At 35.0% G+C, this 16,455-nt stretch overlaps 1 protein-coding gene across 1 annotated transcript in view; it reads right to left on the bottom strand.

Annotated features, from left to right (window-relative positions):
* Positions 1-2,784: 2,784 nt before the first annotated feature.
* The window catches only part of Coq6 (ubiquinone biosynthesis protein COQ6, mitochondrial), a 94,439-nt gene continuing 80,768 nt past the window's right edge, over positions 2,785-16,455 (bottom strand). Inside the window, exons 6-10 of the mRNA XM_069832543.1 lie at positions 14,533-14,640; positions 12,916-13,118; positions 6,806-6,921; positions 4,930-5,096; positions 2,785-2,928 (exon numbers count right to left, since the gene is read on the bottom strand). Of these exons, the coding sequence (XP_069688644.1) occupies positions 2,899-2,928; positions 4,930-5,096; positions 6,806-6,921; positions 12,916-13,118; positions 14,533-14,640 (624 nt within the window). The 3' untranslated portion in view covers positions 2,785-2,898. The remainder of the gene's footprint in view (positions 2,929-4,929; positions 5,097-6,805; positions 6,922-12,915; positions 13,119-14,532; positions 14,641-16,455) is intronic.

The raw sequence follows: 16,455 nt of genomic DNA, 5'->3' as shown, positions 1-16,455 counted from the left end.
AATTTTCGTATAAATATTAAAATATTGGGAGGCATGCCATTACACACAATTTGACAGATGTTTACGTGAAATAGCGCAGTCATTAATTATTTCGTTATGGCTACAATAAGGAATTAAACTATGTCGCGTTTATATGGCACCATTTATATAGTGTCACGCCATATTAGTCAGGTGTTTGTGTAAATTCCAGATTCCCGTGGTTACTTACTTTACAAAATATTTACTCTTTGGATCCCACAGAGTTGATTTCGCGGAGAAAGCAGTGCAGTTGATTAGTTTCCCATTGCAACCGTATGTTAAGAATTAACTGAGAATTGCATAGACATGATGAAATAATTGCGGGGATAATAGTACTTTGACAAAATCTGCTGTACCATCACCTTTTACTCTGACTTGCCAATATTTAAACTTCGGCATCTAGCATGAAAAGCCAATCCTCTTGTTTGGCCAACAAAGAAACAAGTCTTGCTTCAGAAAATATATAAACTACATACTGTATAAGTTGCTATCCCTTCACCTGCAAGTACATAATGCTGTAACATGGTTAACTCACATTTCGTGTAGTACTTGTTTCGTAGATGTTATGGATTCACAGCTTAACTCCATACCATTCCTGTGATTGCTTCAGTGTGATTAAAATGGTGTAATTTCGTGAACAACTTTAATAATCTGTAGAGGAAGAGAGTGAACAAATATGAAAGATGTTGTGTAACTACGGAAATTAGTTATTTTGAAGGTACAAAACTTATATGTATGAATAGTCTATTTTTTAAGAAGAAATAGTGCTGGTAAAAGTGTCCGACTCTTTATGGTCATGATGATTTATCATTCTTATTCATTATATCCTTTTTATCATTCCTTTATATGATTTCGGTTTACGAACAAGTAATTTGGTCTCCAGCTTAAGTGTTAGACTGGTAAATGTTTTTAACAGGTTATTTTACGACTGTATTTACTATGGCGTGTCTACCATTGGTAGAATTGATGCTGTCCAATTCTCAACCTCACCTACAAACCTTGTTAACTGTGGCAGTTCGCATATTTTCAGCATATTTTGTTAACGTGGTTGCACATAGGTGCTCCCATCCAACACATGAAATTGAATACTGCCAGAATAGCAGAAGCAGGAAAATCTTAGTTTACCATCACAAAAAACATCAACTACAAAGAATGTGTTGATTACCAGTAGTATTTACGTTAATTGGGACAAATATTTTTATTGTTTCTGGATATGTTTGGACATAAGGAATGCGTATAGTTATTCCATTAGCACATTAATTTAGACCAAATATATAGGGTTGTCCTGTCTTTTGAATAATATCACTGTTGTGGAAGTCCTTTCCCTACACTCCTTTTTATATTTCAGCAGCCAATTTACTCTGTATTTATGTAACTTGAAAAAACAAACTGGAAACAGTTCAAACTGAGCATTTAATACAATATGTTTTCAGATGCAATGTCCAGTTTTGAGGAGTATCTTTTGGTAAAACCTGTCCGTATATTTCCCCATTCCCTCTTTCCATACCTTCCCTAATGATAAAGCTGATACATTGTTCCAAAATGTTTGAAATCTCTACATCTATGACATGGTATAAATAAATGAAAATAAATATCAAAGGTCCTTCAATAACTGTCTATTTTTTAAAACCTAATGCTTAATACAAAAGATTATATTAGGTTACATACATAAAACACGTGTGTGACTAGCGCTTTCGCTATTAAGATAGCATCTTCAGGTCTGGCTTGCACATTATTAAGCTTTTCACATAAAGACATAGATGGAAAAGTAACATAATGAAATATAATAAGGTACACAACGTGAGAGAATTACAATATTAAAATAACAGTGCAAAAAAGCGACGCATGAAAAGGCAGCGCGTATGAAATGAGATACTTGAAGTAGTGGGAAGAGGCGATGTTGTCTGGCCGGTTACGTGGTGGTCAATAACAATATTAAAATAACAGTGCAGTGCAGTGCCTCTTGCCACTACTTCAAATATCTCATTTCACTACGCGCTGCCTTTTCATACGTCGTGATGACTGATGCAAATAATATGTTTAATTTTTTACTCTTTTAACTGTCTTTGTTACATTTTGTAAGCTGCACATATGTTTTGCAGTCTTTTATCTCAAGGCATACTTTTTATGATTTTAATGTCTAGACCTTACAGAGGTTTGAATTATTACAAATATTCGCTTGTTTTCAAGTCATTTTTTACTTTGCTTTTTTGCACTGTTATTTTAATATTGTAATTCTCTCACGTTGTGTACCTTATTATATTTCATTATGTTACTTTTCCATCTATGTCTTTATGGGAAAAGCTTAATAATGTGCGAGCCAGACCTGAAGATGCTATCTTAATAGCGAAAGCGCTAGTCACACATGTGTTTTATGTATGTAACCTAATATAACCTTTTGTATTATGCATTTAGGTTTTAAAAAATAGACTGTTATTGAAGGACCTTTGATATTTATTTTCATTTACTTGTTAACTTGTCGGACCAACATGCCTTTCAAACTATGGTATAAATACTCAAAATCCTCACATCACGTTGATCACCGTGAAATCTCAAATCACACTCAATTTTCATAACGTTTTACACATGATATTATATGCAATTTCGTTAATTCAGAATATGACGTATGTAGTTTTCAGTTATTTCTGACTGTCATTTGTTTCTCCGAGTCTCAGAACATCGACAAAGTGTTAGGAAATCACAGGAGTATTTGAAACTGGATGTAAAGAGGAAGGGTCCTGAATGAGGAAGAATGATAAACGACACTAGACTAATATAAAGTTTTATTGTTTTACAAGAATTCTATTCTGTACAAATAATTTTATACTTACACATGATATGAAAAGCAGCTTCTATGAAAAATTGTTCCTTGCATTCTCTTCATCCTGCGGCATGGTTCATAATCATTTTCTGAAAGAAAAGTTATGTCGTATACATACTATTCATCACATACTATTAAATGTGATATTAATACAGTTGCTAAGGAACTGCTCAAGAAAGAACAAAAACTTGAAACAACATTTCTAGGCAACTGATACACTGAAGTAATTATGAGCAGTTTTCTTTTGCTTCAGCTTGTATGTTCCTTACTCATACAGCTCATGTGATTGAATGAACATGAACATGAACATGAGTGAATAATACTTCATCCAGTTTCGGAAATGAAACTACAGTTGTGTTGGTTTGATTATTTAATTTTTGTTTCAGTTTACAAATGGAAAGTATGGATCTAATGATGAGAGAAGTAATTAATGAAGGACAAGTAATGTATTGTATATACGCAAATACTCTGTGCCATCAAATAATCCGTACATCCTAATTTTAGGAGAGGAAATTTAAAGAAAAAAAAAAAAAAGCTGTAATTTGTGTTTTATTTACAAGAAATTAATCCTACATAATGAAGTATTCAAAAACTAAATAAAATATCAATTTGTTTTAAGAAATGCGTCATAATCTTCACATGCTGTTGTAGAAGCATCTGGGAATCTACCTACAATAGAAAATTAGGAAGCACTATTTTTGACAGTTTTGTATGCTAATGGAGGTCATGATGAATGGTTTCAGCCAATCAGAAAAAGACCATCCAATATCTCACTTCTCATGCCACCTATGCGAGAGATGTTTTTGTTCTACCCGTGGTTTGCAAAGGGAAGAGTCCTGTGAGTCGTTCATTGATGATTCAAAAGAATAGTTGGAATTGCACACTGGGAAGAAACATGAACGAATTGTTAGAATCGATTTGTAATGTAGTATGACTGAATCGTTGTAATTGACTTCTGAAAAATAATTGTGTTGCCCAACCCTATGCCACACAGACCATGGCACAAGGCTGGACAACACTGTAAAATAATAGAATCCAGTATTTGAGGAGAAGCCGTACCAATCTTATTTCAAATTATGCACGCACCTCAGTTTTTTCTTGTTAAATTCCAGAAAAAATATGCACGGAGTATTCGAGTATATATGGTACTTTCTCTTCATATGAAGCAATATTTCAAAATTAGTCCCAGTTCACAACAAATTTTTCACCAAGATTCACTCAAAAGTGTATTGTATGTCTATTATCACTTTAATATTGGATAACTCGCAATTACAAATCAAACAAAACAAGTGGTTGCACAGGTGTCGATGCTGAGATATTGCTGAAAGAAGTCTCGTGGCATGGCTAATTTTATATTCAATTTCATCATCCTCGTGCCCATAGCAAACGATGGTGCCATCAACAAGGTAACCTAGTATTTAACACGTGAAAGCATCTATAAACTTTATATTCCGAAGTGATATAGTGTTAAAATTTCTCTAATCAAGATGTTAATATAACTATTATCATATATACTAGGCCGGAGGCTAAAGTTCCCCTTAGCAGCCCGGGTTCGATTCCCAGTCAGGTCTAAATCCATAGTGACACTTGTGGTGGACAAGGTCGCAGTTGGGGTTTTTCCCGTTTTTCCCCAAATTAGACATTTACATCATTCCGTCACCATTTCTCCATTTCGTTATCATTCCCCAAACGCTGACTGGCGACGCATGGAGAATGCTGGCCTAGGGACAAGTGGGGTTGCCTCCTCGAAATCTGGGCACACAGAGAACCTTAGTGTGGTCAGCCGGTGTGGGTTTGGGAATGCGTCACCAGGGGGTCAGCAACAGATCTTAACAGGTATCAGTGCTGGGCCATAGTGCCCCCCCCCCCTGTGTTAAATTCAATTCAATTCCCCTTAGTCCCTACCTGGATCCCCCTATAGCTGTCATGATGGTAGTGGTGATAACAATAGCCAGTGGTGATTACAATTGTGATGGAAGTGGTGGTGACAGTGGCAGTTAATAGTTGTGAGGTGATGATAGTGTTGATAAAAGCGTGATGACCATAATTAATATACCGAACACTTCTTATATCAAGGTACTGGTACCTACTTTTACAGGATTAAGTGCATGTGTAAGTTGGAGTCCCAAACTGCGCAGAACCACAACAGGGGTTAATGTTGTTCCATACAACTTCTGTAGGCCATCAACTGCCAGCATTGTGGGTACATTATGCCTTTGTCTCAGAGTTTCATACTTTCGAAGATGTGCCATGTTTCCTGAAAAATAACATGATTCAGCAATGTAACTATAGCATATTCTTACTTACATTTGAATGTATAACCTACTAAAAAAAAAGAGCTAAGCATAGCTCAGTACGTCAACTGATGGTTTCTCATCAAAGGACACAGGAATTCGATTCCTGGCAGATTCTCTAAAATTTGTGAACAAATGAACTTTGAAGAATATTTTGTTCAGTAACTTTGCTTTTCTCTGTATTCTTATTTCACCTTTGTGACATTGTCATACCACCATCTGATAATTGTGGGGGTTGCGAACAAAATCGATCATTTCCACCGAAAACAAAAATGAGCTTTTACGGTTTTGGTATGTTTAGAGAGGCATCTTTCTGAATATGTTACTGTTTTTATTCTAACTCGGTCATTTCCATGAGAAACAGTGTGGTAAAGTCAGTATTTTCAGTCAAAACCAGATAATTCCATATCATACTAATGCCAATATTTTCATTGTCTTTTTTGTATCAAAAACGGGTATTTCCAACATTGCACATGTTGCAATTACCAATCCATTCAAAATCGGTCACTTTCACTTCTATGTGCAAGAGTGACAATATCTTATTGCTAATTGAAATTATTGTAAAAGTGTTATAATATACTCATTTTTCCATGATACAGTAGAATAAAGTGAAGGGTATCTAGGGAGATAAGTTATTCAATTCGTATTTTTATTTTCATGCAATGTGCATTTACATAGTTGAGCTAAATTTTTTAAAATTAAAATTATTGTAAAAGTGCTATGGTACAGGTGATTATGTTGTAAGCACCGGCCAGGCCGGCATTTTCCCTGAGACATATGCTTTCCTATTAAGAGTGCAAAGGGACTCACAATATGCTAGTCATAAGAAAATTTTCAAAATTTAATTAAAATGTATATGTATATATTTGGTAATGTAACCCTATGTGCTCTGGACCCTTACTGCTGGAAGACTGCCTAGCAGATGCTTACTACATAATTACCATGTAATGTTATATTCGTTACTCCATGATACAGTTGATGTGACGTATATGTTTTACTATTATAAATGTCAAATAGCTTTTTTTCGAACAACAGCGAACATTTTCAAAAGATTTTGTCTATAAATGCACAGAAAATAACTAAAATAATGATTATTGACACCATTAGAATAACGGACGTAGCACGACACACAAAATTATCGTTCACTTAGGGGTAAAGTGAAGGCTCGATACAGTTTTTTCTACTTCCTGAAAAAAATAGCCTATTATTTTGGAAATGACTGGTTTTGTTCGCAACCTTCACAATTATTGTAAGTATTCTCTGTAGACAAAATAAGGGATATTTCTATACAATGAGAATGCAAAACTGTGGTCCCAATTAGTTGATCTACTGCACATAAAATATACATCTCTTCGCGAAAAATATAAGAACAGGCAAAATTCCTAAGAGTATTGAATTTCCAATTCTTAATAAAGATGCCACCCTGATAATAATGGGGGGAGATTTCTGATGAGGAGAAGTGAGAATATATCGATTCATAATCTCGATGTTTATCTCTATAATGATCTCGCTAACACAACTAGTGCAAAATGCATAAATTAAGTATTAAATTGAGGTATTATAATTAATCGGAAACTAGGCCTAGTTGAGAGGTACAATGATTTAGTTATCAAATGCTTGACATTAGAAACCAACTAGGCTAGTTTTTAGCAGAAAACCTGAAATTACTTACCAAGTGTACTGCCATTAAAGACAGCCTCACAAAGCAAATCTGAGAGACATTGAACATCTCCAAATCCCAAGTTAACTCCCTGACCGGCCAATGGATGGACTCTATGTGCTGCATCCCTGTCAAAATAAAATAACAGTATAAAGATACAATAGTAGTAGTAGTACCAATAGTAATAATAATATCCACCATCATTATCATCTACAAAAACATGGTTTAGGTTTCACAACTCTATTCCTACATCAGTGTCATCATTGCCCCTGCCCTTGTGATCCCCACGTCCCACTGGTGCCGTGGGTATTATCTGGTAAGGGACCCAACCATAGGGTTACTTAGGAGATAGGATTCCTAATTGCAAAGAAAGCATTCTATCTAGGGGAAGGTATACTCCAAAATCAAATCTGACTTTCCTGAATGGGGATTATGCAGTATATACTCAGAAACTTCAGTTAACCACTTCCCTTATTATCCCGAGTTAACTCGGATTGCTAACATGTGTCAAAATTTATTAACCCGAGTTAACTCGTTTGAGTCCCATTGTCTACTTCATAGTGATTTTTTAAGTATGTAAGAAAATTAGTGATGTACAGTGATTCTGCAATATTAAATGACTTCTTTACGAAAATAAAATAATATGACACTTTTTTCACAAAACTGGTAAAATAAATAGTAAGGGAAGAGGTTAATAATCTCATAGGAGGCTACAAAACGAGAAACTAAATACTTGTAGCCTAAGACCAGGTAATGAACACAAAATAATACAATAAAAGTAAACATATTATCAAGAAAGAAATTTCGTGCAAATTATGTCAGGCAGTAGGCCTATGTCCTAGATTGGAAGGTATAGCTTGCTATAAGCTAACAAGTAAGGAAAGTTATCCCATTATAGTATCCGAGAGGCCTTTTTGGGTGCTGGGATCTTAAGGTTTCTACTTCATGTGGCAATCGGTACTGAATAGCAATAGGGATGTCAGTCCTACATTGCTAGCTGCCTTTTCCCAAAAGAAATGTCTCGGGTACTCATTTTTGTTAGAGGCTGAATGGACCCCAGGATTACAATATGGCCAGACGGACTAGATCAATGGATAAAATCCATGACCTCATCGGGAATCGAACCCATGAACTCCCGATTTGCAGCGCAATGTTACAGCATGCCTCCTATGTAGGTATGACAATCTATACAAATTGGTATATTATGGAATATACCAGGATATGAGGGAAACAGTGTCTGGGTACAGGTATTTGAATAACGTAAAAAAATATTAGGCCTACAGCAAAAATGTTTCTATAGGTTTGTTCCAACAAGGAGAGTTTGTGCGAGAGCGTTTCAACAAGCTTCGGGAATGATTTTGAAGGAATGAAAACTTACTGCTCTCTTAATCAAGAGCAGGGACTGCATGTTCAAGACATACGCAAACACATTCTTTCCTCTATCCAGCTCTGCTTATTAAAGATGATCGTAACAGTGGTGTTTAAAACATAACCCTATTGTTTCTCAGTTTTTGTTTAATATCTCTTGCCCTGCTCAAAATGAACTTTTGTAATTCTATACGAGAAACAAATTTAATTGGAATAGTCGACAAAGTCGTAACAAATTATTTGTACAAATTTAATGAGAAGTTTAATCAAGTACTAGTTAGATTCGATTAGCTAACTTAAGTCAATTAAAATGTTACTTACGCATTAGAGATATTAAGTTAAAATTGAATTATTTGTATCAGTTTGAAGTAGTAATAATAAAATAACTCTTCAACATCTTGATATTATCAGACTTGCCGCCACATTCTTCCATCGTGAATTTGTTTCGTCTAGCTATTCCTAGATGGCGTTAATTACGAATAAATGCAACAGGAAGGAAAATTGTAAAAAATTTGTAAAATTGGAATTGTAATCTTGTAAAATTTTGACTTGTTCCACATCTTAAAGCTTCATTGCTAATGTAAAATCTATGGAATATAATAAATGAAATGAAAATGAAATAAATTACGTAAAATATGGGTTGAAAATATAAATATATTATTTTACTTCATGTCAACAGTAGGTACACGTTTTATGTTCCAACAAACATGAACTATATCACGGTCGTGATCGTGACTACTGTACATATATAGTTCAGGCATGTTCAGTTAAGCTTGCGTATTACGAAATATTGGCATCGATTCGGATACGTTCTGTACGATAGGATTGGAGAGCGAACGTTTCCATATTCCCCGCCCGAGATTTCCCCTACGGCCCTAGTTTTTAAAAGTCTCGGCTCCCGTGTTTTCTCCCGGTAAACTAGCGCTGAGGTAGTTCCCATCGTACTCCCGCTTATATGTTTTGCATACCAGTATACGAATCTGTAACAGGTTTGGTTAGTCTAGGCTTTTGTTAATAATAATGTAATATTTATTTGTGAGAAACCAGTATACAAAGCCTGGATATGACATCGTCAGATTAGATCATGTACGCACGCACACATACACACATATGCACAAATAAAATATAAACCTAGCACAAATAGAGTATGATGCAGATTAACACATTCGGGCTATACAAAGACAAAAAAATTATTGAAATACAAAGTGAAAAATCAAAATACGTTATGCCTGGCATATGGATCAACTGCATCTCCATAAAAAAATCCCTTATAAATTTAACGATTTCCGCTTCCAAAATCACTGGAACTACCTCAGCGCTAGTTTCACCTTTTCGAGCATTTTAACCTAAAACGCATATGCTCGAGTGGCAAAATATGATTAATATGTTATGAAAATTTCAACATCTGATGTTGGTTACCTTCTTAACAACAGCAATGAGTTATGTCACACTATTCTGACATCAGTCACTTAGCAATGGCAATGAGTTAGTTACATTATTCTGACGTCTATTGCTTAACAATGTATCATTAAGATGAAATACAGTTTCCATTGTAAATACCGTACTGTACAGATATATTCAGTTAACGCTTATATGGTAGGCTTTTATATATTCAATAAAAAAATAAAGAAAAAAATAATCATTACCAGTACAACACATAAAATGGATTAAATTTGTTTCATTCTCATCATATTCACAATCCTTACAAATAAGAACCAATTCGTTAAATACGTATACATGTACATATATGACAATGACACCCAACTGAGAACATAGACGTTTCACGCAATTATAGGGAACCTATGTTTTACATAATGTAAAATCTTTATTTCAAACATTTAATTTTGCCATGATTGAAGATGAGTTACCTATATGGTAAATTTTATTGTTACAGAGATGCATTAGCTGGCCAGAAATGGGTTTCACTGCTCATCAATTTAAAATCAAATACCAGTAATTTTAATTTTACAAATTGAGAAAAACTGTTGAGTTTTGTTCTAAGCGTACCGGTAGAAATGCTCATACAGAGAGTTTCTTCTCTCATGAACAATAAGTGGAGACATGTTCGAAAAAGGAGTGTGACTCATATAATCAAATCAGAATTCAAAGTTGCAGTAAAATTCAACTATACATGCAGGTAATTTTTACGATTTGTTAAAAATTATGAATTATATTTTCCTATAATAAAATTTGTCTTTGAGCTGCTAGGCAAAGGACGATTTGTTTAAGTCTGTTGGTTTTGTTTTGAAATACACTTCAAGAAGCACTGAACTGAATACCATACTGGTACCTATTTGAGATATCTAGTGCCTATTATTGAGTTTATGCAAAAGTTTGTAGCGTTTCTTCGCTGTGACAAAAGTTTTTATTTCAGATGAATAGAAGATAGAAATTAATCAGTAATACCGTATATTCTCCTACATTTTCTATGACACTATGCCAATGCTGGGGTAGCTTTCGATTCTGTATCTGAAGAAATCTGCTGGTTTGAAGTTTGAAGTTAAAGAAGTCGTCAACCCAAGTTTGTAAAGCATCTTTGTTATCAAAGGAGTTCCCCTGAAGACTGTCAGAAAAGGTGGAAATATGAGGGCGCAAGATGGGAGAGTATGGGAGACCTCCCAACCCAGCTCCTGAATAGCTGTTTTCGTCATGTTAGTGAAGTGGGAGCTTGCATTGTCATGTTGCAGCAGCACTTTATGCAATCTTCACGATTGTCTTTCTTCAATTGCAACCGAAAGGCATCTTGAGTTGTTTGCAATAAATGTCAGCAGTTATGGTTACATTCCCAAGAAGCAATTCGTAGTACACAACGCCTTCTTTATCCCACCAGGCGTATTATATCATCTTCTGTAGATGACACTAACTTTTGTACGGGATGTTATGTTTTAAAAATATAATAGAACCATTTTCTTACAGTACTTTCTCCAACACAAATGTTTCGAGCTGCTTCCACTGTTTTTGCTCCTCTACTGAACTCAAGAAGAATATGTCTGAAGTGTTCGTAGAGGTAAATGAATCAGAGACATAATGTATGATAACGCCAAAACTTGTCAAATTACTGATGTAGTCATATCAACTCATAGAAATATACCCATCATAAGGAGTAACATTGAAATACAGGGTGTAAACAATATAAACTACCAAAATTATATAAGTAGTACATATAGGTCTACTGAACAAAATATCGGTATCTAGTGAAATGTAATTTTTTCTTATAATTTTATTTTTAATTTGTAAAATACCATGTTTTTAAGATTGATTATTATTTAATTATTTGTTTACATTTACATACTGCCAATGACTTTGCACCCAACTCATACCAATACACAACAGAGTAACAAACGACTGCTTCAGTGTACATACCAGGTAAAGCAGCCTAAATAATGACTGTCTATTCTCTTTTCCAAAAAATTTAGACTCATAAAACACATTTTTTTCCAGGGAAAACCATGACAGTTGCTGAAAAACAACATTTTACTTTTTTTTCTGTGTTATTTGTGCTCAACCACCAGTATTTCATAGCAGTTTATATCGTTTACATCCTGTATAAATACAACCTATGTGAAAAATCATATTACTATAGTCCCGTCGCTCTAATTTCCAGCAGCCAATTACTTTGCAGGTCGGCTATATTTAAACGTGTGTGTCTTGCGATTCGCTGATGAAGACATTATGAAATTCCTAAGGCTCAATAAATACTTAATATAATCGCCCGCCATTTTGGCTTTTTCGTTGGCGTTTGCACAAAACACACGAGGATGTTATTTGCCGCTCAATTATTTGCTGAATTACAGTGCGTTTGATTTATTACCATAGAAGCTACGACATGACAATGTTTAACGGTGTGGCAAATAGATTCCTCGTATGGTAGCTGCGCAACGAAAGAACAAAAATGGCGAACGATACTACCTACCTAGACTTTATAGAGCCTTGACTTCCTAAGACGTAAGCAAATAGGAGGAGTCAGGCCGGGAATAACAGCGTCGCGACTATAGTACCTTCACAGCAATTATTACTGTTTCTCTACAAATGTTATAGAAAGGTCCACATTCTATCATTCCTGAGGTACCAGACTTGAATGCATTACAGGAAACAATCATTTAGGCACTGCTTACATAATTCGAAAGATGCTTGGATAGTGTCATAAATAATCTTCCTAAGCAATTTATTAGGAGTAAATATTTATTTTTGGACGCTATTTTATTGTAGTAACTTCATTATGTATCGAATCCTCCCCTGAGTATGAGATCACTCTCTTTTAGGGAAGTGCTAGAATTTCGCATATTTATTATTTCTTTGTACTATATTTTTCTAGCAATAAACGTATTATTACTATTATTATTATTAATTGCAATCCTAACAATGCGGTTCTTTTCCGGTAATTTATTTTCCTAGCTTAGAATATATGTGTGTGATGACAACAACAGATGATGACGACGACAACAGACCCGTTCATTTATCTTAACAAAGGGGTAAAAAAAATGGCAGTAATGTCTTTGGCTTAGATGTAGTTCGGGTGACAACTTCTTACCAAAGGGGATCAGGATTAGGGGTTCGATTCCAAGCCAATTCAGTTAGATTTGTAGTCTATAAAGAGGTTGAGACATAATTTATCTCCAAGTGGTTCACTTTCCCTTGCCATTAACTTTCTACCACTGTTACTTTACTGCAGTTCGTGAATGACCTATATCCTTACATTGAAAAGGGACTTGTTGGATAAAGAGTAACCTATTGCAATATTTTAAGTTACGTACCCTACCAGCACAACGCCCTTGCTCACATAGCGGGTAGAATGGCCGAAACCAAGTGGAAAAGCAGCTCTGCTACCTTCCTCCACACTGGCAATACTAGGGTGAAGTTGTCTCACAGCATTAGAACTTAAGAACATAGATTCGAGAATTTCATTTAACTTCTGAGTTGCTATATCAACGACTTTATCTCGAGGATACTTCTTCCACTGAAAAAAATATCATAACAATATATTGTACATACATCAGCATATTTAAGACTGTTATATATCCTCTACATTTGAGGACTATAGGGGAAACGCGGAAAGAGTCATTTGGTGACGATTTTTGAGTGAAGCATCTTAAAAGGTTTAGAGCAAGATTTCTGTGAACGCCTTATTCATGAAAACCTGGGACTTTTTCATAAAAAAAGTTGTAATGCTTTGGAATACAAATATTAAGAATAGCTTATAATTTATTTTCTAACATTGAGTCTCCTCATTACTTTGTGAATCCTCAGTTTTCCACTGGTTAGCATTTCTTTGTGGAGTAGGCTACATGCCGGCACCAGCTTCCCCTTCTCCCATCCCCATCTTCATCATTATCCTCATCCATTCATTACACTACACATGCACGCACGCACGCACACACACATACTTCTTAGTCATTTAATCACAAAGTGGTACAGTAGAACCTCTATTATCCGTGGTAATCAAGGGGGTTGACTGGACGGTTAATCGAAAAAATCGGATAATCCGTACGATAAAATATTTTCATAAAATAAGTGCATAATACAGTTTCATAATTTCCTCCGTGGTCTAGATTGTGAATCTGAAGTTCACTAACTTAAGCCCGGTTGCCAACAATGGGTTTATAAGGGTCAAGTAAATTCCTTGCGTTGATTCTTTGCGGAAGGATAAGAATAGTAGAGGTTTCCTGTTGCAGATTTACAGACTTTATACACTTTATCCTTGTTTTTAATTAAATCGTGCACAATTGTAACGACAATCTCGCATTCTAATACGAATTGAACCGCGGTTTCTCTTTTCCCAAACCGATCAATTATTTTGTATTTTTATTTCCATAATTAGTAAAACACTTTTGACACCCATGGCAGATATTTTGTATAGAAATTTTGAAGTACGGGCACTCGAACAGTAGAACAAGGACTGAATGCTACACGGATTTCCTCTAAATTTTGCGGACGTTCTTGGAACCATTTCTTTGAAAGCAGGTAGTGACTATTTTCCAATATAAGAAAAACGCCTTCGAGTAGGCCTACCGGTAACTGTTCCTATTGCTGGCAGTAGTAATATAAGGATAAAGGCTTATAATAACAGACTCCAGAAAAGAATAGGTAGGCCTACTAATATATGTTATAGCACTACATACTTTTTTCCGCAGCAAAGAAAGAAAAGGGAGAGAAAGACAGTCGAATAATCTGCTGATCGGTTAATAGAGTGACGGATAATCAGGGCTATATTGTATAGGTAACACATGTGGCAAAAAGTAGACTCTCTTCGTTTTCTCCCACAGTCCTCATAAATGAGAATGTATTGTACTAAACAAATAGAAACATATGCAAAATTCATCAGTAAAATTAACTTCACGAAGAGAATAAGATTTAGACAGGATTCAACTTACCAAAGCATCATTAAGAGCATCCACAAAACTTTCATCAGAGAGTCTGAGAAGTTCCTTTGCCTGCTGTATTGAGGTCGACCAAACCAGAGAACTGAGTTCATCTGTAAGCTTAAAAATAAAATTATTTATCAAAATACGACAAAGAACAATATTAACTGTGGAATGATGGTGGGTTTCCTTCAGACGTGCATGATAAAGAAGAAACAGAAAAATGTTATTAGTCTTCTGCGCAGCAAATGGTCAGAACTGATTGAAATTTGGAGAATTCAGGGACACTATGATGTTACCTGTAACTTGTAGCCATACATCTGTGAGTGGCGTAAAATTTACAAGCAGATACAACTAGTGTGACAAATATGCTGCAGCTAGGCCACGAAAATCAATAGTCACAATGAAGTCGACATTCAGGATAATCGTCGCATATTCTACAGCAAAAATTTTATTACCCTCAAAGAGTTGAGTTACAATTGTGTCCATCATAATGTGCAAGATAATCTGATGTACAGCAAAGTCGTTACAGTGTGGATCTCCCATCACTTAACCTCTGAGAATGAGGAAAGAAGACTTGTTTCGGTATTGAAGCTCAAGGTGAAACAGTTCTCCAATGAACTGTCACTGGCGACGAAAGTTGGGCTGATCAGAATCAGAGACCAAATAGATCAGAGTGACAGCATCCATCTTTCCAAGACCGAGAAAAATTTCGTGTCGAATAGTCTACAGGACAAACATGCAAATACATTTCTGAGACCACAGAGATCCAATTCTGGAAAACTACAATCCTAAGTAAACACAGTAATCAGTGTCACAAACACATGTCTGCTATGTAAGCAGGGTGTGTTTCTTGAGCACCACGCCCAACCCCACGCTAGGTGTCTGATTGTGAAAATAATCGAATATCTGCATCTGAATGACTGTCCCACACCCCACACTCGCCAGATCTAGCACCGCCGTTCAATTAGTATATTTTTGGCTCCATAAATGAACATGTAAACTCTGTTTGAGGAGTCTGTGAGATATAGTTGAGCATGACATTACTTGGGAGAGGACAGAGCCTGCTTCCTTCCTTTTAATTACTTTCTCTTTCTCCAAGCCAGTTGTGTTTCCTTTCCCACACAATTCCTTTCGCGTCCTGACTACTCATTATATCAGCCATCTATGATGCTACATGTGCAGAAGGCTTGTTTTTTAGTGTTACTTCACAGATTCCACAGATGGTGTTTAGGTGGACAGGAATTGCAGTCAAAAGGAGAACATTAGGGGCTGCCAGACAATAACCACTTTCAAGAAAAGGCTAAACGATTTCTTACGGGCGCAGTCAAATTGAAGTTATAATTGTGATCGAGTTTAATAATTCAATTTAATTTAGGTATGACTATCATTACTATTATTATTATTATTATTATTATTATTATTATTACATGATTATTTTATTGGTGTTGTGAAGATGAAAAGAATTGTCATTGTATTATATTAATTATGTATTATATTGTCTTGTATTGTAGTATTGTATTATATTGTATTGTATTAATTATGTTATATTCATAGCATTGTAGTAATTTTCTATCATACTGGTTGAGTGGAAGAGAAGGCCGAATGACCTTAACTTTGCCAGTTAAAATAAACCATTATTATTATTATTATTATTATTATTATTATTATTATTATTATTAAAGCCGTGGTGTATAGGTAGTTCCTCATTCGTTTTACTCTTACGAAATTGAGATGCTGCAAAGTGGATGGCTCAAGTGGACAGAACATGGGGAGATCTGTGTGAAAAAAGAGTCAATAATTGAGGTACACATATGTAAATAATAATAATAATAATAATAATAATAATAATAATAATAATAATAATAATAATAATAAGCATATTTAGCTGTGTATAATGACAACAGTTTTTGTTCACCTCATGTTGTGATTTTA

This window comes from Periplaneta americana, chromosome 8 (assembly GCF_040183065.1).
Source record: "Periplaneta americana isolate PAMFEO1 chromosome 8, P.americana_PAMFEO1_priV1, whole genome shotgun sequence".
NCBI lineage: Eukaryota > Metazoa > Arthropoda > Insecta > Blattodea > Blattidae > Periplaneta > Periplaneta americana.
This window is presented reverse-complemented; position numbering and strand designations above follow the sequence as displayed.